Here is a 21327-nt window from a genome sequence, read left to right as displayed (position 1 = left end):
ATCTCGTCACATTGATATCCGATGCAGCGTTTCTTGCCAATCCTGAGGTGATCAACGAGCTACGAGGATAGGTCCATACGGTCAACGACTCTTTGTATATGATCTCGCATAGCTAAGAACGTCTTTTATCTCTCCCTTGCACCTAGGTATACTGTTAGCAAAAATCTTTACACAACAACAGGTGACATTGCTTCGCGCCTAGAGCTGCAATTGTCAACTAAGCCCGTACTATTCGTTATATCAATGCATCCATACTACCTAGGAAATATGCAAAGTCATCTTCATATGTTTCCCAGCTCTTTACAACTACAGACACAGCGTATACATGACCAAACAGCAAGGCGTTCCAGCCAATCTTCATGTTACATCCCCGCTTCCTCTCCGTCTTACCCGGGTACCTTGCAGACCAAATAAGGTAACCCAAGCCCTCGTTCTATCATACGCTACGAGGTAACATTTTCCTAGTGGCATAACCTCAACTCCCCACTTAGGTAACTATCGACATGTCTTACATCTTACATCACCTCGTCATCCCCATGCCTCCCTCAACCCTTGTTCACACACACCTGCTCATCCCACCCGTTCGACCTAAACTGAGCCCCCAACCAAAGGATCAGTAATCGCAACACGTACGACTCATGCCATGTGCAATCCGCCTTTTACACGAATCGCGAATTCGTCTCGAGCACAGGCAAACAGTACCATGCACAGCTCAAAAAAGCAAGTATTCCGCTCGGCGTAGCGGACAAAGAGCCAAGTTCATCTACGTAATGATGTTCGGGTTCCGCGATGCCGCCGAGCACACTATCCCATGAAGCCATGATCTGCCCAGGCCGCCGAGTCGCGAGCAAAAGCGCGGGGTGGGGGTGGGCAGAAAATAACCGCACCAAGAGAGCGAGGGAGGGAGGGAGGGGAGGCAAAAAGGTGAGACTACCTAAGCACTATACGTAAGTAGTATCCCGCCCTACATACTGACGCGTGCCGGAGTGCTTCTGTGCTGCCCCTCTCCATTCTCCCATCCGTCCGCTCTCACTTGTTTCCGCACTATAGGCGGGATGATGGAATGGGGATGAAAAAGTCCCAACCGACCTAATGCCCCCGCGAACGGGGATTGCGTCAAAGCGTATCCTGTCCCGTGTGTCTCTAGCAGCGGAAAGTATCGGCAATTGTTCGATTCCAACCGCACAAACTGCATTCATGGCGTGATATTCTTCAGGACGAGCCGGATCGTAGGTTCTCCAGCGGTCAGTTTTCTACTGGTGGTAGAAATCTTCCACAAACCAAGAACCTAAGTTGGGGGGATGTTGGTCCATGCCCCTGGGATCAAGCTGTACTATGCTGTACTGTACGCATCAAGCATAGTCTTTTAGCATAACGTATGCAAGCTTTGAACATTCGAACCAACCTCCCAACCCCACGAGGGCGGCGGCATGAAAAAGGGCCGAGTGTGCGTCGATGCGAAAAGCAAACGGCTGACACCGTGGGAAAAATCTCACGTGTTGAGCAGCAATGCATATTGTGGAGTATGTGCCTACCATCGTGCTGGGACACAGCGAAAGGGAAAAAAGAACAACGTGCTGATCGACCGCGCACGCGCGCGCGCGCCATTTGTCGGTAAAGGAGAAGACGCGACGACGCAATGCGACGCGTGTTCTGCAAGGCCAATCTGTTGTATTAGATGGCCATTGGGGAGTTGTCCTTTTTCCCTCGTGTGCTGAGACTGGGATCGCTAGAGTGAGGCTCAGTGAGTGACAATGCATTGCATATCAATGACAGTTGGTTGGCGGTGATCGCTGGGATGGTGTGGGTGGACGGCTCCGAAGACCGCAGGTGCACTAAACGTTGAACACGTACTACTGTGGCTGCAATCATGACTTGGAGAATTGTTGAACGCGCAGTCATGCAGTGAGCTCGTGAATTATCAATTATTCGAGCATTATGAGTGCGTCCGCAATCACACGTATACACGAGACGGGGCTCAATAGTAATAATAAGGAAAATGTGATACGACCGAGACCATGGAAGATTTCGTTATATGATGATGATGTGAAGAATGGAACCCATTGACAATATAGTCTATGAAGTAACCCCCGTCCGTGAAAGAAAAGGCCAATCCCTGGCTTGTAGACATGGAACCAATCAGAGGGTTCTTACATGGAGATAACGCCAGAGAAATGCAATAGACAATATGTACAGACGGAATGAATCGAATATCGACAGTGAAATGAACGCTAATGCAGAGAGGAAAATCAGTCGGGCCTTGCGAGGATCGCAGCAATGGCGTCACATGGAGCGCAAGGCTGGGGTTTGCGTTTCGGTGCTTCAGCAGCTGGTGGGGGACAGACGCACTCGTCGTCAGCGGGTACGAAGACGGAAGTTTGGCGTGCTTGTGTCAGGCCTGGAGCGTCCATTGGCACGAAAAACGATGCGCGGCGATCGTACTGCGGTGTGCAACATCCATCTTCAGAAGCAAGGAAAACGGATGGCCGTCTCGAGAAATGGCCAGCGGAGAGCGCGTCGTCGCATGAGGGGTATGCAGTGCCCCAGAAAGGCAGCTTTGGAGGCGTACCCTGGCCGTTGTAAGGTACATAAATGGATCCACCACGCGGTCTGAGAAAGGGACTTGGGTCGTCAAAGTCCTCAAAAGGACTCTCGTTGGCACTCTTATCCGACTCCTCTTTTGTGGCCTCGAGGTGTGATTTTTGTAGCGCCATCTCCAGTTCTTCGGGCGAAAAAGGTTGCGAGGGGTTGCGAGTGCGGTCGGAGCCAGTGGCAGGTCTCGATGATAGCTGAACGGAGCTGGAGCGGCGAGCGGCTTGTCGTCGAGCGTCACGAGGGTCTTCGGTTGGATTGCGGGAGAGGCCGACTAGGCGCGTCAGTAAAAGAATGGTCACACACACGAAAAATAAAACACACCATTAAGCACATCGCCTTCGTCGTCGGAGGCCTCCCTGATGTTTGCCGGCCTGTCGTCGCCAGCGATGCTCGCTCCGATGCCGCTGTCTACCCACTCTTCAGCATCGTAGTCTGAGGAGCAGCTTCCTCTCCGACTTCGGTGCATACTACGGCTGCGGCTGCGTCTCCTAAAACTGCTCCTACGGCTCGGTAGCCTGCTACCCATGGGTGAATACAGCGAAGCGTTGCTGTGTCGGCGCCATGCTGTCGAGAAGCTGAAAGCCTCGAGTTTCTTCTTGTGTTCAGGATCGACGGCACGACGGTATTTCAGTGGAGGCATCTTCTCGCCAGGCTTGTAGAAATCAGATTCTGGCTCCTCTGGTTTTGCATTCCTGTGTGAGCCAGCAGTAAGAACGCGCTTTAAGCGAGTGCGAAGATGGCCAGGCATTGTGGGCGGAGGGTGCAGTTGAACCGGAGCGTGTGAACCAGGGCAGGAGCAGCGAGGAAGATTAAAGTAGGCGTGGGTGAGTAATGGTGTGAATGTTTGCGGAGTGTGGGAGCGATGTTGGAGAAGAAGGAAGAGGGCACTCGGCAGGATGGTCCGGTATGATGTCGGCAGCAGGGTGAGGCTGATTAGGGAGTGGGTCGGGGGCACAGACGCTGCAGTCAACCTGGCCCTGGTCGAGTGCTGGGCGAAAGATGGAGTATCCGAAACTGCGGTGGGACGGTCCAGTGGTCAGGCACTGTGCACTGGGGAAGATGGTGGGTTGTATATGGGCAGCGATGCGGCGGATGAAACGCGCAGGCCAGGCTAGAAGAAAACGCGGAGAAGTGCAAAGCTTGGTCGCAGCCTGCAGTGCAATAACGCGATGTTGGGCGTGCAAGTGACGGAGGCTCGCTACCACGCTGAACCGACGAGCGAAGAAGGGAAGGGGGGGTCAGCTATTGAGAAACTAGGTTGCTGCATGCATGCCTGGCGGTAGAAGTTTTCTAGAACGGAAGCAGGCGCGAAAAGCGCAGCAGACGGCGTGAAGCAGCTGGCTTCCGTCGGCCGAGCGCTTCCCAGCCAGAGGTGCAGAGGTGGGCCAGACTGCTCGTCGAGGAGCGCTAGGCTGTTGGAGGGTGAACTGCCGTTGGGAGTGGCATCCATGGCTTGCCACCGTCGTAATTCGCGCAATCTCCGCCCTCATTCGCTGACTGTCGGGAGAGTGGCCGCACAGCTTGCGGAAGGTGGTTGGGATGGTGTGTTGAGGGTGCTGCACGCCGAGCGTCCAGAGGGCACCAGCAGCGTATTCTTTGAGCAATACGCGGCGCAACTTGGGCTCTGTCTGGAATGGTGCCTCCTAGACGCCTTACTCGAACTCATTGCCGCCAAAGCTCCGGTCACGATCTGACGTCCCACTCAGGTTCCATCCAGTCGCCAGCGTGCCTGCATCCGGCCTACCTCAATGGGCCTTGGTCAGGTGGTCGGAAATTGCGCAACACAGTGTGGGGTAACTTTGTGTGGGACACGATCGGTGAAGTCATCGCTATAATTGCACACGCCGCCAGCGCCGATTGCCCGTCTTGATACCACTACACACTCAGCGGTCAGTCAATGATGCCGGATGGAGCAGTACTGACTGTACTGCCAACCCACGGGGCGAGTTGCTCTTAGTCATCCTCCCACGGGCACATCTGCCGAGGATCCCCCGGAACCTCAATCAATCCGAGGCTCAGGGCTCATGGCTCGAATCGAAATGATCGCTTACCAGGATGACGCTGCCCCGCAGGTCAAACAACTTGCTTTGGCGACATCAACACCTCTACGCTGCACTGAAGAGAGGTCGAACCGCTGCAATGGGCATACGGCGTGGCTGTTCGTGGCTGGAATGCGGCACCTGGCCCTTCTAGTGGACGGCCGCCGTCTAGCTCCTGCCGCTACCCCATCTGTATGACCTCATCGGCGTCAAGCTGCGTAGCTACCACAAACGCCATCATGTCGTGTAGTTCACGACCTGTGCCCTGCTTTCTCCTACTCTAGCACTGCGCTCGAACTGATCCTTGAATACAACTAGAGCCTTCCAAGCTCATCCTCCCGCTGCATTGCCGCAGTTAATCAGCAACAACATGCAGAAGATCAAGAGTGTCCTTCACGGACACAAGAAAGATGACACTGTCGCCCACGATGCGCACACACCTTCGTCTACTGCTGACGGGTTCGTGCTTTGCTCTTTCTGGCTGTGGTCCGCACTAATATCAATCCCAGTCAGCAACACCCAATCTACGACCAGATGAGCACCGGAGACGAAGGTCGGAATACAACTGCAGGACATACAGGACAGCCAATGTACGATATTAAGACCACCAGTGGGGCGCCATACACAGAACTCGCCCAGCCAAGCGGATCAGCAGGCCTCCACGCACACGATGTGCACGGAAGACCTGCACATGTCGGTACCGATGGACCCATTGGAAGTACCAGCACAGCTGCAACCGGCGCTCAATTCAACCCCAGCAGGACCCAAGACCATGCTACTACTTCGCAGCCACTGGGAAGTGCAGGCACAACTACGCAAGATGAACATCGCCCCAATGCCTATCCTCATGGCCACACTCAAGAACCGAGTGTTGCGAGCATCAAGAGCGGCGTAATCGGATTTGGCGCGGGTGCAAATCAAGGACATGCTGCCATGCCGACACACAAGCCCTTTCAGGAGTTGAGCCAAGACCAGGTAGTCGGAGGTGGAGATCCGGGAACTGCTGGCCTGAACGAAGGAAGCGGTGCAAACCCAGGGCAGACACATGCTCGTACGTAGAGTGAATCTACTATTTGACGCATATGAATTGACTGTGTGTAGAATCCGGCGTAATTGGTAGTGGGCCATTAGGCTCTAGCCCTGCTTATACCACAGAGTGTCAACCTTATGAGAGCACTTTGCGACAGGAGAGCTACACCGCGGATACCGATCGATCTTTCCCTCTTGCTGGAGGTGTTATCACAAAACCTCAAGAGGATTCTACCTTCACTCGACATCAGACTGAGTACACCTCGTCCATTCACAACAAGGGAATCAGTGAGCGTGAGCCAGGCACAAAAGAGAAGCAAGCTGGTATACATAACACCGAGAGTCCTGTTCATGACAGTTATGGACGTGAAGGACTGGCTGGAGCAGCGGCAGCCGCCACTGCCATTGGCGCCTCCAAGACACTTTCACATCCAGCAGAAAAAGATGTTCAGGATCAAGGCCTCGAAACTCGCCAGGCTACATATGGAGATGTTCCACCAGCTACTGCTACAGCGACTACCCAGACAGGCAATGTCCCGAGCCAGTCGACATCTAATTATCATCCGGAGGCTTTGGCTGCCGCGACTGTTGCCGCTTCGAGATCTTCTGACCTTCCATCGTCTACCCAGGGACACGAGCATGGGGCTCAGGGCATCAGTCCATCTGGACCCACGCATTCTACGATTGCAGCTGCTCCCACCACTGGGATGTCAAGCACTGACGAGCGACCACTGAATCCCCGACTTGAGTCGCACAGACACGTCCCCGGCGAATATATCGCAACACCAAGTGATGAGAAGACGTTCCTCAATTACGCTCCTGTCATCCAACCCACTTCAGCTGGCCCAAGCGGAAACCTATCGAATATAGAGCCTACGTCTACATTGGACCCGTCTCACGTTCAGTCTACTGTTGAGCCTACCTCTACAAGCGAGCCTCACGAGCTTAGACATACGGGAACACTCGAGGAGCCCCGACCAAAATCAGCTGATGGCCACAACTACGGCCGTAACGCTGCAATTGCCGGAGGCCTTGGTGCTGGCGCTGTGGGCTTAGGTGCTCATGCAGCTTCAAGGAAGCACGATACCCAGGATATTGGTAGTACCCAGCCTCTTTATGAGGAATCCAGCCCGTACAGTAGTAAAGTACTTGATCCTCGCGTTTTGGGTGAAAAGTCCAGGCTGGAGGAGCAAAAGTTCGACGAGCAGAGGTTCGATCCACAGGCCAAGACTGAGGCAGCCCCTAGCAGTGGCTCAACTATCTCTGGACCTCCAGTCACCCACGATCTGTCCCAGACGGCCGGCTCACAGCATCACTATGGCCGAGATGCTGCTTTACTTGGCACAGGTGCCGCAGCAGCTGGTGGGGTGCACCACGCCCTCAACCGAAATGATACCCCTGCGGTTGGTACTGCTGTGCTCCCTGAAGGCCCCTCTTACACTTCCGCTACTGGATCTGATGTAGTTGCCCTTCAACCAACTTCAAACTTTTCCAAGCCTCTTCCTACCGCGGGCACCTCGGCTTCTCAGCCCGTAGGACACGGTGACTTCTATGGCGCAAAGGGAGCTCCTGCGCCAATTCCAGACACAACCACCCAGCAGCTATCGATTAATCCTAGTCAGGCACCTACTGCCACCACAGTTCCGGAGAAGCGCTCTGAGCACCATTACGGGCGCGATGTGGGCCTGGCCGGAGCCGGAGCTGCTGCTGCTGGCGGTCTATACGCTGCTAATCGTGACAACTTCAACAGTGGATCAGCTTCAAGCACCGTTGAACCGATGTCTGAGGACCCTGCTTCGCGAACAATCGGGCCGCACGACAGCAACATTGCTAATATCATAGATCCCAGAGTCCAGCCTGACCCGTCAAAGCAAAAGGCACACACTACAGTGGGACCGCATCAGTCAGATACACTGAACCGCCTGGATCCCAAGGTTGATGAAAAGACTGGCCAGCAGGGCGGACATCACTATGGCCGTGATGCTGCTGTTGTCGGAGGTGCGGGCGCCGCCGGTTATGGAGCATACCAAGCCACAAATGTTCACGGCAACCAAAGCATGAAACAGCGAGCATTGGAGGCTATCAATGCATATGGTGACCACAGGATGACACAGCCTGAAGCTGCTATGCCAGAACAGAGATACGATCCCGCAGCTACCAGCGCACGTGCTTCCAACCCTGTCTCATCAAGGACCCAGTACGACTACAACGATCCTGTTACTCAGAGCAATGTGAATCGCACTGATCCCAACGACCACGTCAACAGGAATGCTGCTTTCGGTGGAGCAGGTCTTGCTGCTGCCGGATTAGGTGCAGGAGCTTATGCAGGATCCAAGCATAACGGGAACACAACTCAACTCCCTCTTCGACAAAAACAAGACTTGGCGGCATCTGGTCAGTCTACACATCCGGTCCAAGGCACGACGCAGTCTTCCTATCCCATGCATGAGATAGCCACGACTGCATCATACCCTACCTCAGGTACCATCGCACCACACAACACGCATGCTCAGGACCCAACCCTTCAACCATATGGAGCTAGAAATTCCACAAACGAGAACAACGATAAGCGCAACGCTGCTATTCTAGGTGGCGCTGTGGGTGCAGCAGGGCTGGGCGGTGCAGCCTACGCCAACTCTCAGAACCAAGACGATCGCGAGGCCGAAGAGCGCCTCAAGAAGATTGCCCACGAGAGGGAGAAGGAGCAACATAGGCTTGACAAGGAACAGCACAAGCATGACAAAGAAGTCCACAAGCACGACAAGGCTCTTGCAGCTCACGAGAAGGAGGAGCATCGTCTGGCTAAGGAACATGAGAGGGAGCAGGCCCGCCTGATCAAGGAGCAACATCAGCGTGAGAAAGAGCTTGAAAAGGAGAATGACGGCGAGGAGAAGAAGAAGGGGGGTCTTCTTGGATTCTTGCATCGTGACAAGTCCAAGAGGGAGAAGTCTTCTGCTAGCCCTGAGTCTTCACCACGCCAGTCTCGAGACTACAGCCCTAGGCAATCTAGGGACTACAGCGACGATCACCCAGACTCACCACGCTGGAAAGGAAAGCACCTCTTGCACAAGGACCCACCCAAGGGCCACCCCGCACGTGAAGCTATGGAGCAGCAGCAGTACCAGACTAATCCGTATGGCTCCACAGGAAAGAAGGAACACGTTGGTGTGGATGGTCCAATTGGTGACCCAAACATGATCTCTGGCGACCGGTAAGATCCCATCTACAATCCTCGTCGATTAAACAGCCTCTAACACACACTATAGTGAGACTCGAAAGGGTGTCTACGGCGCGCATCCTGTCTCCGACCTGGATCATAACAACACTGTCACTGAGCCACATACCGGCTTACCCATGAACACCGAGCGCTACGGCACCGGTACCGGCGGAACAGATGGTAACCCTGCTATTCATGGCTACCATCAACATGGCGTTCCTGGTGCAACATCAGGTCAAACTGCGACGGACTGGGAAGCGATCAAAAAGGCCGACACGCCATACTAGATCGCTGATGTTGATGGCATGGAGAGTAGTTGATGATGGTTAGCACAACATACGAAGTGATGATTTACGTAATACTCATATAATGAACATTCTTAATTATATTGCAAGTCTTTGACTCCAGAATACTGGTATCCGAATACGATAGTGAGGCCTAGTTAAGTCCTGTTTTGTTTGTCACAACGTTATATTGCTATATGTCGCTGTGCCAGATGCTAGATATCCACGAGTGATAGTGGTTAGAGACGAGGTATATGGAATCGAGAGCCTAGTAGCATTCGAGATGGTACGAGTAAGTTCTGCTTGACGCAACCATGCGATTACCTCTAGGCTGAATCGTTGCCGCCCAGCTGTCAGTGGTAGGAGCTTTGGTATAGGCCTTACCAATACGCAAATAATTCTGTTCAAATCCAGTCGATCAGAGCTTCAGAAGCTTGGGGTGAGTAGACCAGCACTTGTAAAAGCATCACATCATCGTATAAACACGTTGGTTGGCCTGTTCGTTAATTTGTTCATTCATTTTAGCAGCATCAAAGCTGAGGGTATCTATCTCCGGCTGTTGAAAGGCCGGATCATTCTTTTGTCTTTACGCCAGAAACACCACCGCGATGCCTCGACGATACCTATACCTAGCTGAGCACATCAACGACAGCTGCTAGGCATGGTAAGCACAAACCTTCTCGTGGAGGCATGCCCTCGTAGATTGTTGAAATACACGAGCTTCAGCGCTCACTTGATGTGAGGACGCTTAGCTACTGTAAGTTTGCTTGGGCTGCGGGTATGAAGGGCCGAGCTCCTGGATGCTAAGCTTGGCGAGCCATTGACCCATGTCGATGGCCTTCTCGAGCGGCTTGCCCTGAACGATACCAGCAACGAAACCTCCGGCGAAGGCGTCACCGGCACCGTTGGTGTCGTTGATCTGGTCTGCCTTGATGGCATGTACGGCGACCTCCTTGACATCGGCGTCACCACCCTCCTTTGCGGTGACCGCAACGGTTGGGTCAGTGCCCTGGGTGATGATAACAGTCCTGGGTCGCTTGGTGTTCTGCTTGGGTGTGCTGGCAATCTTCTTGGCGATCTCCTTTACGTCCTTGGTCTCCCAGCCATGTGCCTCGGCGAAGGCGGCGGCTTCAGTTTCGTTGCCGATGACAATGTCGACGTATGGGAGGACCTCGTCAAGAGGGTCCTTGAAAAACTGTGAGATGAAGGGTGCGGAAAGGTTGAGAATGAATTGCTAGAGTTCAGTCAGCACATTGATCTTCCCTCAATTCATCCGAACTCGTCGTACCTTGTCCTTGGCAGCAGCCTCCTCAGCCAGTGCCTTGATGGCTGGTACGCAGACGGTCAAGTGGAAGCCACCGACGTAGAAAACCTTTGCGTTTTCGACTTGCTTCCAGATGTGGTCCTGCTTCAAATGTTCGATCTTGTAGTTGTTGGCAGCAGCGAGATCGGTGCACATGGAGCGGTTGTGGCCGGTAATGACGACACCGCAGCGACCAGTGGGAGTCTTCTCGTCGTAGAGGTACTCAGTCTTGACACCAGCATCGGCAGAGATCTTCTCGAGAGTCTCGCCGTACTTGTCCTTGCCAATGCATCCGATGTAGACGACCGAGTTGGGCTCGAGTATGTAAGCCGCACCACGGGCAGTGTTTTGTGCCGCGCCACCAGCAATGAGGACAGCGTTGTAGTTCTGGAGCAGGTCCTCGTACAGGCCCATGTGCTTCTCTGGGTCGGCGAGGATGGCATCGTTGGCCTTCAGGCCATACTTGTCGAGGAGAGCCTGGTCACTGCTAGCTGTCAGCAAAGCTCACTGTGCTGCTCGGCACTTGTTGCGAAGCATTGTGGCTCTGACTAGAAGGAGAATGAACTTACCCAACACCCTGGATGTCCAGAAGCGGGTTCTCAAGGCACAATAGTTCGTAGTTTCCAGGCATCTTGGTTGTAGTGGGTGAAGAGAGACTCTGTTGGTGTCGTAACGGAGAGAAAGTGCAGAATGTGGGTCAGGGTTTCGGACAGCGAGGGGCAGCAAGCTTCGCGCTAGAAATTACGCCGACAGGCATGCGCCGAGTCAAACAAGGAAGGTATAGCCGAGTGCAGAATTGTGTCGAGCATGCGAGGTAAGACGACATGTTAGAGATTCACATACGTGATGCATGAGAAGGCGGGACTGTTTGAGTGCTGCGTATATGTTAGACATGACCTTGCTCTCGAATGAGGCTCACGCCATGTCAGACCACCACCACCTCACTCGAAACATAGCCAGAGTCTGTCGAGAACAGCAGCACAAGAATGTCAAGAATCAGGTATGTTCGCATAACTCCATGTCATAATAATAAAGCAAAAAAGAAGCCCCCTAAGCTAGAGTTAGAACATTGAGACTCAGCCCATCTTCCATCCAACGACCCAAAGCCTTGGTGTTTTGGAAGACAAGCCATGCACCAAGCCCAACAATAGCCTGGCGAGCGCGCAACCAGGAAAACCCCAAGAGATATTGCAATAATTCCAGTCTGTGAAGCAGAAAATTCCCCATCTAAGTAACTTCCCCTCGATCTTCGACGGACGTCAAGAACGACCTGTGACTTGCAAGCGAAAGCATTATAGGAGTACACATCCAGCATTCGGGACAGTACGTGCGCTCATTCAGCCAGAAAGCATTCTTGAAAGCCCTCCAACGAGCTCCTCAGCTCGGCATGACAGTCTTGCAGTACCCAGAACGGTATTCTGGCGAGCGGCATGTCTGATGACAATAACGACTGATGAGAAGACAGCATTAAGCAGCCTGCTACGGCTGCGTTGGGGTCAGATCAACCGCCTTGGCCGTTGGGAGGGGTGCGCCCCCAAGAGCTCTCAGCACCATCACGGTACGAGCTGAACAGGAGCGGACTCGCCATGCTTGCACTATTTGCAAAGGCGTATTGGTGGGGGTTGTTCAAGTCGCTGCCATATGCCGATCCCCAGGTGGAGGGGCTGCTGACATGAGTTCCCCAAGCAGCACCACTACCAATACCACTGGGAGCTCGAGTCGCAATGGGAGTACCAGTCTCGACGCTCAAAAGCGAGTTTGCCGAGTCGCCTCGCACATGGCCAGACATCCTGGGTTTCGTACCATTCATGGGAGATCGTCGGAGGTCATTACCGAGGCCGTTGGCGTTCAACATGGAAGGGGATGCTGGACCAGGCGCACGATTCCAGATAGAATTCGAGTTCCACTGACCATCAGGCACAGAGGGCAAGTTCGGTGGCTGGCGAATAGAAGAGGTAGAACCGGATCTTCCCATAGGCGTGGAGAGCATCGTAGGCATGGGAGCGGGGGACAGGGGCTTGTAGTTTCTAACCGAGTTGACCAAGTCGTTGATCGACAATGCCGCGGGCACGAATGTGTTGTCGTTGACAACGGCTGTATCGTCGAATGTCTGCTCCGGTGGTGTAGGCGGAATATTTTCGTCTTCTTCAACTAAAGGGTCCAGTCCGGTCTCGTCACCAACTAGATCGTCCACCATGTTGCGCATCGCATTGTCCTTAGCAAGCGTAGTGGATGCAGATTCCGAAGCTGCCGCAACGGAGTGTGACTTCTGGTCATCTGGAATGTGCGCATGCGTGTGCTCAAATAGAGGCAGATCGGTTGCCTGGACTGCCAGAACAGGAGATCCATCAGCTCGGTTCGTGGGACTCGCCAAAAGTTCCGATGGTAAACCCTCTTCTCGGTAGATAAATCGTGAGCCTGCCAGGTCCAAGTCCAGAGGGGCGTCATCAATCTGCGTGAGGAGCAAACCGTCGATGAGCAGATCCTTAACCCGCATAAGCATCTCGACATTCGGGTGGTTGCGCTCCAACTCGGTCCATTTCTGCTTCATGACATCTCCGTCATACCAGAGCTTCACAGCGTCTGGGTGAATCAGCGGCTCGAAGCCGATCGTATCCGTGTCTTCCTCCAGCATGTAGTTTTCTTGCGGGAGCTGGTCAACAGGGAAGCTCGAGGCCAAGAGCGACAGCGTCGCAGCATAGGCTTTCCAGAGCTCCTGGACGTCTACCGTATTCAAGGTATCAGCGATGTTGGCGTTGAGGACCTTCCAGTAGCGCGTGAACCAGGTGCTGTACAAACGAAGACCTGGGAGGATGCGGCGTGCTACAGCTGTGATCTTGTCGGACAAGTGGGCGGGGCGATCGCCGTTCTGGTGCTTCACGTCGTTACCTTCGGACAGGCGATCCAGCTCGGGCTGTAGAACCTGTAGAAGGATAAAGAACGTCTTGACATTCAGACGAAGGTAATAGAAATATGTGCGCATGATGTTCGGAGGTGGGTTCTCGCCTGCGGGAGTCAGCATAGTCAGTTTGTGGAGATTGAGGAACATACTCTGCAACTGCACCGTCGCGAAGTATTCGGCGGACATATTGATGAGGATGATCTTGGTCAAGATGGAGTCCAATGGGCGCTCTTTAAGCTCGATAGCCAAGTGGCTGAGCACTTCGCCCTCTAGCTCATCGTGAGCAGCGAACTCCTCGCCCTTGTAGAGCTTGCTATGCAGTCTAATGAACCAAGCAATCAGAGCCCGACCGGTATTACCGTCGGCTGATTTGTGATTGTTGATGAGCTGCCCGTTATCCCACGCAGTAATGACGCGCTTGAACTCGGTTGCCAGATTTGCCTTGGCCGAAGGGTACGGTTCTTTGCTTGCTAGCGAGCGGTAGAGGTGATATACGCAGCGGAAGTGGTCGCCGTCTTCGCGCGCGATTACTGCAAGCTGGTTTGGCGCATGCCCAGAATCGGGATATATCTCTGCGGCGAGGTCGTAGTAACCTTTGGCCGGGCCCCAGTTTCGCTCCTTGTTCTTCTCGACGAGTTCGGTTTCGCGGTAGCGGGAAAGATCGCCGAGTTGGATGAGCGTCTGGTGGCAAGAGACGAGGACCGGCGTCTTGAGTTTGGCGGGGATGCGCTGGCGCGGCGATGACTTGGAGGCTGCTCTACTGTCAGTGGTATCGCGTGGAGCGAGCCGAACGTGCTTACTGTCATCCTTCCATTTCTGGGCGATTTTGCGCAGTTCTGGAATGCCGTCGAATTGGGTGTCGAGGTTCAGTATGTACTGGCGGTAGAAGCGCTGGCTGGCTTTGATGAACTGGAGATATGTCTTCTGGAACTTTCGGATCTCGACGACATGGTCCTTGGAGCGCTTGAGCTGCCCGGATGTTAGCGTTGTCCCTTGCCCTCCTTGTCTCGACAACGCACGAGTTTGTGTTCTTGCCTGAATTTGGTGTTGACCTTCAGATGCGCATTCCACAGCGTCGTCTGGAGTTCGCGGGCGGATGCGTACTCGAAGTTGGAGAAGATGAGGGCTTCGCAGGCGGCGCGGTACCTGTTGAGCGTTAGTCGTCGCCTGCTGGAAGTGGCAGCATTGCCCTACTCTTGCAGCACCGCAGCTAACTCGGCGCACGAAGAGCCGCCATCAGCGCGCTTATAAAGCTCCCTCTCAATCGCCTTCGCCCGCCTACACAATGTTAGCACCCGACGGGCATGGGTCGTGATGGCGCTATGACACACCTGTCGAGTTGTTCAGTGTTCGTGGCCATGCCTTCTGTGTGCAGGAGCCGGCGACGTTCCTATGTGACCCCACGGCCGGCGGGCAGGTCAGACGAAGGCACGGAGCAGGCGGCGGACGTTGTGGCTGGCGTGCTCCATTTATGGTGAAGTTGTATGCCCTGCGTGTAGGACAATCAGCGATCGGAAGGGTCTCGGAGGCAAACAGCGCCCAAGACGCAGATGTATGGCGTTAGAGTAGGAGGCGATGGCCGTCGTGTGAGGTGAGAGAAAGTAAGGTTGGTCGATGGATGAGTCGCGAACTAGCGGGCAGCAGTCTCGGAGCTAAGGTACCACGGCTCCAACACATCTCTCTACCAAGTTCCCACCTCCCCTCCCTTCCGCCGCACAGCCAACGTCAAAGTGAAACAGCCCCTGCGAGACAACACTCTTGTCGGTAAAAGGTACTGCCCCTCTCATCTACGCCTTTTCACACTCGTAATCAATCCCAATCAACATACAATGGGGATCAAGCGCTCACACCGCGATTCCTCGTCATCAGACAGCACACCCTACTCGCGTGAGACGTCTGTCGACATCAAGATTGTCCACTTAGATACCGAATCTGCCGTCTCTGACGAACCAACCATCATGAAGTGCTCACTGCCTCCACACGAGCCGCTGGCCTTCGCTTCTATCGAAGATCATGATGTGCACTATCAGAAGGTTCACATGAATCGATGCAGCGAATGCCACAAGAACTTTCCAGACCAGCATTATCTCCATCTGCACATTGCAGAGTATCACGATCCCATCAATGCTGCCAAGCGGGATCAAGGAGAGAAGACGGTAGGTCATTTCCGCCCCTAGTATGTCACGTGTTTGCTCCTTCCCCTTATGGAGAGGCACCTTCCTCTTGACACGTTCATCCGTCTGTTGAAGCGAGATCGATGAGGTATGCGGGGTCAGAGCGCCGTCGCTTGAATATCGCAGCTAACAGCTTACAGTACGCCTGTCTTCTACCCGAGTGCGATCGCATGTGCAGCACGCCACAAAAGCGCCGCCTGCACTGCATAGACAAACACCAATTCCCCCGCGAGTTCGACTTTATTGTTGTAAAGGATGGCATAGACCGCAGAAGTAGCATGTTGATACCCTCTCATCGACGCAGGAGCTCTACCATGAGTTCAGCGAGCAACGCTACCGGACGACGGAGAGGTGAGTCGAATGCAAGCACAGTAGGTGATAGTATGGAGACGGATCACGACGAAGGAGATGCTCGTCGTTATCCTACCAAGCTCCATGGGCGTGGAGGATTTGGCGGTCGCGGGCTCGGACGTGAAGAGGCAGCGAAAGTCGCTACTACCACGAAGCCGGCTACCGCTGTTCAGTCAGCCGACCCCATGGACAGTCTAACTTCCAGCATGTCTTCACTCAAATTCATCCCTCACAGTGTCCGGGTGGCGCGTGGAAGGGGCAGGGGAGGAGGCGCCTGAGTTGCCGAGTCCCTAAACGAAGAAACCGAGTTAGACAACCACCAATGTCTCTGCTCTTGCACTCTCATGATACTCATCTCTGTCGGGAATCTCGTTGAGCTATGTTGCCTTGTATTGCTCCTTCTGGATCCGTTAGTCGCCACATAGTCGGGCCACAATATGTCACAATGATATTCGACTTGGCGCTGTCCCAACTTACACCACTCAGCTCTCTTGATAAACCGGTATTGTTTTTGCTTGCGAAATCGAGGTGTGTACAGTGGACCATTTGTCTGACATCTAGTAAGAAACTAACCGTGGTTCCTTCCCAGGAATGCGCTCACTGACAAGGCGATGGTGCGTATTGTCTGGCTGCACTACGCGCTTCGCATCGTCTTATCTCCTTTCGATCGTCTGAAGTCACTCCAGTCGGTGAGAGTGGATCATTCACTTGTCTGTTGCCATGTGTTCTCGATACGTGTGCTCTTCATTCCGCCACAAAAACCGCCCGACGGCCATCTGCGCGCAGTCGTCATAAGCGTCCGAACACCATCCAGGCTCATAGCTGCTATGAACCTATCGACTGTCGCTCGCTGCGCGATTGCAAACGAGTGCTTGCGCCGAAGGAAACAGCCTTACTATGATGCGACTAACCGCGGGCACCCCGAGCACCACGTCAAGCTTTTGACTGTCACATTTGAGGGCGTGCCGTATGACGAACCACGAACGGAGCAGAACTTGATGGTGACTTCACGGCCGCTCACTGCATCAACCATGAGAGAAGACCGTTGCACAGAGACGAATGGGATGAGTATGGTCACTTTGGACAGGACCAGTGCAGCAACAAGTAGGTCAAAGTCGCGTACGGAATTGAGAAATATCTTGGATCGGAAACTAATATATAACCACGGCAGTGTATCCACGCAAGTTCAGCGTTCGGGCGTCAACCACGAAGCGCAAACGTACTGGCAGCGCTGTTCTGGTGGCTTTACAGCTCAAGGCGGATAGAAGCGCTCCGACCGCGCCCACAGTTGCGGAGTCAGATGGCCAAGGAACATATCCTAAAGAACAAATTCTGGATGAGCGCAAGACTGTAACACAAGCGTCGCAAGATATGGCCAACCAAAAATACCCGGTTCCGACGGCTTTCCGCTTCCCTTCCTCTGAAGATAACCATACATCCACAACTAGTGTTCCGCCACCGCGTCCCAAAGTATCGAGTGAGACAGCATCGCCAACCTCGGATACGACCCTTGTTGAAGACGGGCCACTATGCTCAGTCAGCCCATCAGGCTGCGGTGAAGACGTTCGGCAAAACACAGATCATGACGGCATTCTAAGGATGGAAATGCCAGCCGAGCGTGCCAGACCAGTCAAAGAGTACGAACCGACTGTAAGTCTGCCTGTACGAACAGCATAAGAGACAAACACTGATTCTGTACATCACTATTTAGACTCCAGTAGCGAAAAAATATATCCGACACCGTCGGTACGTCTCGTCCAATTCAGTCCCTGACGTTGTCCAAGCACCCTCAGCTTCCGTACAATCGAGAGCAAAAACGAACGACGGCCTGCATCTGTTCAGGGAAAATTCCTCTAAGGAGCCTACGGCCAATGTTCACCGAGGCAGACACCGCCATAGAATTTCTCTGAATCTCCCAGTCAACTCGCATGTGGATCAGCACAGCGGATTTCAGCAATCTCAACAGCCTAATACCGAGGATTGGACCCAACCGTTGGCTGGCGCTGAGCTCGCCCACTCTGCTACGGGATTGGACATATGGCACGCAGAAGAACGGGATCTGGAGTACGAGTATCGACATACCTTTATAGGGACTGGCTCGTTAGAGGACTTCTTAGAAGTCCTGGAAATCTCAACAACGCACACCACTACTAGAAACGCCGTCTCTCGAGCATTTGTACAGCTAGCTTCAGCTGAGCAGCTTTACGCTCGACAGAGCTCTACTAGAAACAATGGATGGGACCTTATTGCACGAACACCGCTGACTGTCATGGACGTTACTAGCGTCGATTATGTCGTACAGTTGCGAGTTAAGCTGGGTTCCATCACCCTGAGGCAACTTCTGGACTTGATACTTTTCGACGAAGCTGAGCAGGCAACAGCTATACGTGTCGTTGAAGCCTTCTCGATTGCTAGCCATATGGATATGACGGCGGGCATAGGAACAGGTAGCAAGGCGAAAGCTTTCAGGAGTTGGTTGGTCGAGCAGATGAAGGCCGACGCAAGCACTTGAAGGCTGGTGACGTGTTAAGGGGCGAGGTACTTGGTGGATTTCCGAAGACTTGCCTGCTCTCTTGTATCGATCGAACACAGCAGGGTTGGAAGGCGGGCGCGCTATTCACTATCATAGGTACCTGATCATCCTTCTAGTCTCGATACCTCAGTTTCGTTTATGTATTTCTGGTTGTACTCCGGCTTTTTTTCCCTTCAAGATGGTGTGATCGAAACAGCGACGCACACGGCAAAATGTAATATGGTGTTTCCAGTGACGGTTCTATTACACCTGGTGGTTGTTGCGCACAGAATAGCAAAGTGTCGGTCTGCGTGGTTGGTTTTGGCTATTTTTGGGATTTGCTGGCGATAATTTGTTAGTCCGTACACACAGGTACGCACCTTGATTAGGGTTGGGGGACGCAGGAAAAGTAATAGGGTTGCGAAACACCAACGTGCCCACTCCCCAAAGCATGTGTGAGATGATAGGAGATTTGACAATCCCAGGGACGCTCCCCCGCACTCGCAATGCCACTTGTGCAGGCGGGCACTCTAGACCGTGCACGTGCTTTGCTCTGACCATCAATTGCTAACGTCGCAAACTTGGTGCATACCAAAGAATCATTGCTCATCTTGTCTGCTGGCGCGACTGTCTCGGATACCCGGCTGCACCACGACCCCAGCACGCCTCGCACCCGATCATCCGGCCCGCGCGACCCCAATGACGCGTAGCGAAGCGCATTTGATCTTCCCCGCATCATCCACGATGTAGGAACAGATGCAATTTCCTTGATCGCAGTACAGTCGCCCGGACGTGGCGGAACGACGTGTCGGCGTGTTGTGAGGCGCCTAAGCTCCTCGGCGCCCAAGACAATTCCAAGCAACGCCAATGTCATCTTCAAACTTGGCAGCTTGCATTACGCACACCACCCCTTTTGTACCAGGTCAAACGGAAACCGCGCGCAATTATGATAGGAGATGGTATCCAGGGCCCGAATAGATCGCCAAGCCTGTCTGAGTTTCGCAGTCATTTTAACGATCCAACCCTAGCCTCGTACCGGCGCGCAAGGATGACTTCCAAGCACTGCACTGTTGCCCAGCTACTGCGGCGGCTCAGCGCCGTTACTTGGCTGGCGGAAGGGGTTTCATAACATCACCATTCGCAGCCCCAGAGTGTCGCTCTCCTGGACCTCTCACTCTCCTTCACCACCAACCTACCAACCTCAGGCCCCACTACGTCGTTCGCTGTGTAGTGCCTCAGGCACCCTCGTTTGCATACGCATGCCGAGCTCTGAACACCTTGCTTTCTATTGATATCCCGGAGATTCCGCAATGAGACCTTCGAACCTTGTTTTCGCGGCGGTTGGCCTGCTGTCGCCTATTACCACATCCGCGCTGGAGATTAATGTTGACGATCCAGGTGGGCACACTGCGACTGTTTTCGAGCTTGACTAACGTAGCCAGCCTCTATTCGGGAAGCTACCAAAGTTGTAGCAGCGGGCCTAAGAGAATGGTACACTGGTGACCGGCCAGGCGATGTACCCGGAAACTTGCCAGATCCCTACTACTGGTGGCTATGCGGAGCCATGTTTAATTCCTTCATCGACTACTGGTACTACACCGGCGACGACACATATAATGCTATTACACGGCAGGCCATGGTGCATCAGATTGGAAACCCCAAGGCCTTCATGCCGGACAACCAAACCAGCACACTGGGGAATGACGATCAAGCTTTCTGGGGCATGACTGCCATGGCCGCAGCGGAGACTAAGCTTCCAGACGTCGAGGGAGAGATGTCGTGGTTGTCACTTGCCATTGCAGTATTCAACACGCAGGTACCGCGTTGGAACACCCAGACATGCGGTGGTGGACTCAACTGGCAAATTTTCCGATTCAACAATGGATTCGACTACAAAAACACAATTTCAAACGGAGCCTTTTTCAACATTGCAGCGAGGCTAGCAAGATACACTGGCAACACCACATATGTTGAGTGGGCGGAGCGAGCATGGGACTGGGAATACACTGTTGGACTCATCAGCCCAGATTACCACTTTTTCGGTAAGAGCGCCCGCCCAAAAGCCTCAGGCGATGCATATACTGATCTAACATTTCCTTGCTACAGATGGAACCAGCGAGAGGCAGAACTGCACAGAAAAGAACCACATCCAGTGGACCTACAACGCTGGAATCCATATGTCTGGTGTCGCGGCGCTATGGAACATGTCAGAAACGAATGGTGATACTGTAAGCCTCACTTGACATCTCGAAGCAAACATGCATATCTAACGCGGAATAGGAAGCAGCAGGCAGGTGGCGAGAGCGCCTAGGTGGCATCATCAATGGAACAGGCGTCTTCTTCAACGCCGAAGGTGCCCCAGACGTCATGATTGAAATGGCGTGCGAACGCAACGGACTATGTGATCACGACCAACGTTCCTTCAAGGCCTACCTCAGCCGTTGGATGGGCTACACGATGCTGACCGCACCCTGGACCCGCGACTCAATCATGCCGAAACTCCGTACCTCCGCTGTAGCCGCCGCCAAACAATGCGGTCCCGGAAAAGGTGGATGCGGCCTCCGGTGGTGGCAAGGCGGTGTGAACGATGGAGAAGTAGGCGTTGGAGAGCAGATGTCTGCATTGGAAGTTATGCAGAACTTACTTGTTGATCAAGTCTCTGGGCCTGTGGGACTGGACACGGGTGGAATCAGTGAGAACGATCCTACTGCGGGTAGCGACGGAGGAAATGTGCGGATTGAACATGACGCTCTCACGACGGGCGACAGGGCAGGTGCCGCAATTCTTACTATATTAGTATTTGCCGTGTTCGTGGGTGGAGGTGGCTGGCTTATTATGAGCGAGTAAGGTTCCTTTCCAATTCAAAATAAGTTTTCTGTTTACTCTATTGCCCGAATATGCAAGACTGATCAAAATATTAT

At 53.6% G+C, this 21327-nt stretch overlaps 6 protein-coding genes across 6 annotated transcripts; 3 read left to right on the top strand and 3 right to left on the bottom strand.

The window, feature by feature from the left end:
• Positions 1 to 2249: 2249 nt before the first annotated feature.
• Positions 2250 to 3343, bottom strand: ACET3X_001361 (uncharacterized protein; the record flags this gene model as incomplete). Its single annotated transcript, XM_069446643.1, has 2 exons — positions 2250 to 2866; positions 2917 to 3343. The coding sequence occupies 2 exons, from the start codon at positions 3341 to 3343 to the stop codon at positions 2250 to 2252; spliced, it is 1044 nt and encodes a 347-aa protein (XP_069311603.1).
• A 1661-nt stretch (positions 3344 to 5004) lies between these two features.
• Positions 5005 to 9167, top strand: ACET3X_001360 (uncharacterized protein; the record flags this gene model as incomplete). Its single annotated transcript, XM_069446642.1, has 4 exons — positions 5005 to 5093; positions 5144 to 5685; positions 5736 to 8874; positions 8930 to 9167. 4 exons carry the CDS (start codon positions 5005 to 5007, stop codon positions 9165 to 9167), a joined length of 4008 nt encoding a protein of 1335 aa, XP_069311602.1.
• Positions 9168 to 9912: 745 nt separating this feature from the next.
• Positions 9913 to 11098, bottom strand: ACET3X_001359 (uncharacterized protein; the record flags this gene model as incomplete). Its single annotated transcript, XM_069446641.1, has 3 exons — positions 9913 to 10398; positions 10453 to 10951; positions 11037 to 11098. The coding sequence occupies 3 exons, from the start codon at positions 11096 to 11098 to the stop codon at positions 9913 to 9915; spliced, it is 1047 nt and encodes a 348-aa protein (XP_069311601.1).
• An 870-nt stretch (positions 11099 to 11968) lies between these two features.
• On the bottom strand, positions 11969 to 14729 carry ACET3X_001358 (uncharacterized protein; the record flags this gene model as incomplete). Its single annotated transcript, XM_069446640.1, has 6 exons — positions 11969 to 13473; positions 13519 to 14121; positions 14170 to 14338; positions 14389 to 14515; positions 14564 to 14647; positions 14701 to 14729. 6 exons carry the CDS (start codon positions 14727 to 14729, stop codon positions 11969 to 11971), a joined length of 2517 nt encoding a protein of 838 aa, XP_069311600.1.
• Positions 14730 to 15198: 469 nt separating this feature from the next.
• Positions 15199 to 16172, top strand: ACET3X_001357 (uncharacterized protein; the record flags this gene model as incomplete). Its single annotated transcript, XM_069446639.1, has 2 exons — positions 15199 to 15525; positions 15684 to 16172. 2 exons carry the CDS (start codon positions 15199 to 15201, stop codon positions 16170 to 16172), a joined length of 816 nt encoding a protein of 271 aa, XP_069311599.1.
• A 3544-nt stretch (positions 16173 to 19716) lies between these two features.
• Positions 19717 to 21253, top strand: ACET3X_001356 (uncharacterized protein; the record flags this gene model as incomplete). The annotated part of the gene is made up of 4 exons (XM_069446638.1): positions 19717 to 19804; positions 19849 to 20448; positions 20513 to 20634; positions 20687 to 21253. 4 exons carry the CDS (start codon positions 19717 to 19719, stop codon positions 21251 to 21253), a joined length of 1377 nt encoding a protein of 458 aa, XP_069311598.1.
• Positions 21254 to 21327: the final 74 nt, after the last annotated feature.

Source organism: Alternaria dauci, chromosome 1, assembly GCF_042100115.1.
Source record: "Alternaria dauci strain A2016 chromosome 1, whole genome shotgun sequence".
NCBI lineage: Eukaryota > Fungi > Ascomycota > Dothideomycetes > Pleosporales > Pleosporaceae > Alternaria > Alternaria dauci.
This window is presented reverse-complemented; position numbering and strand designations above follow the sequence as displayed.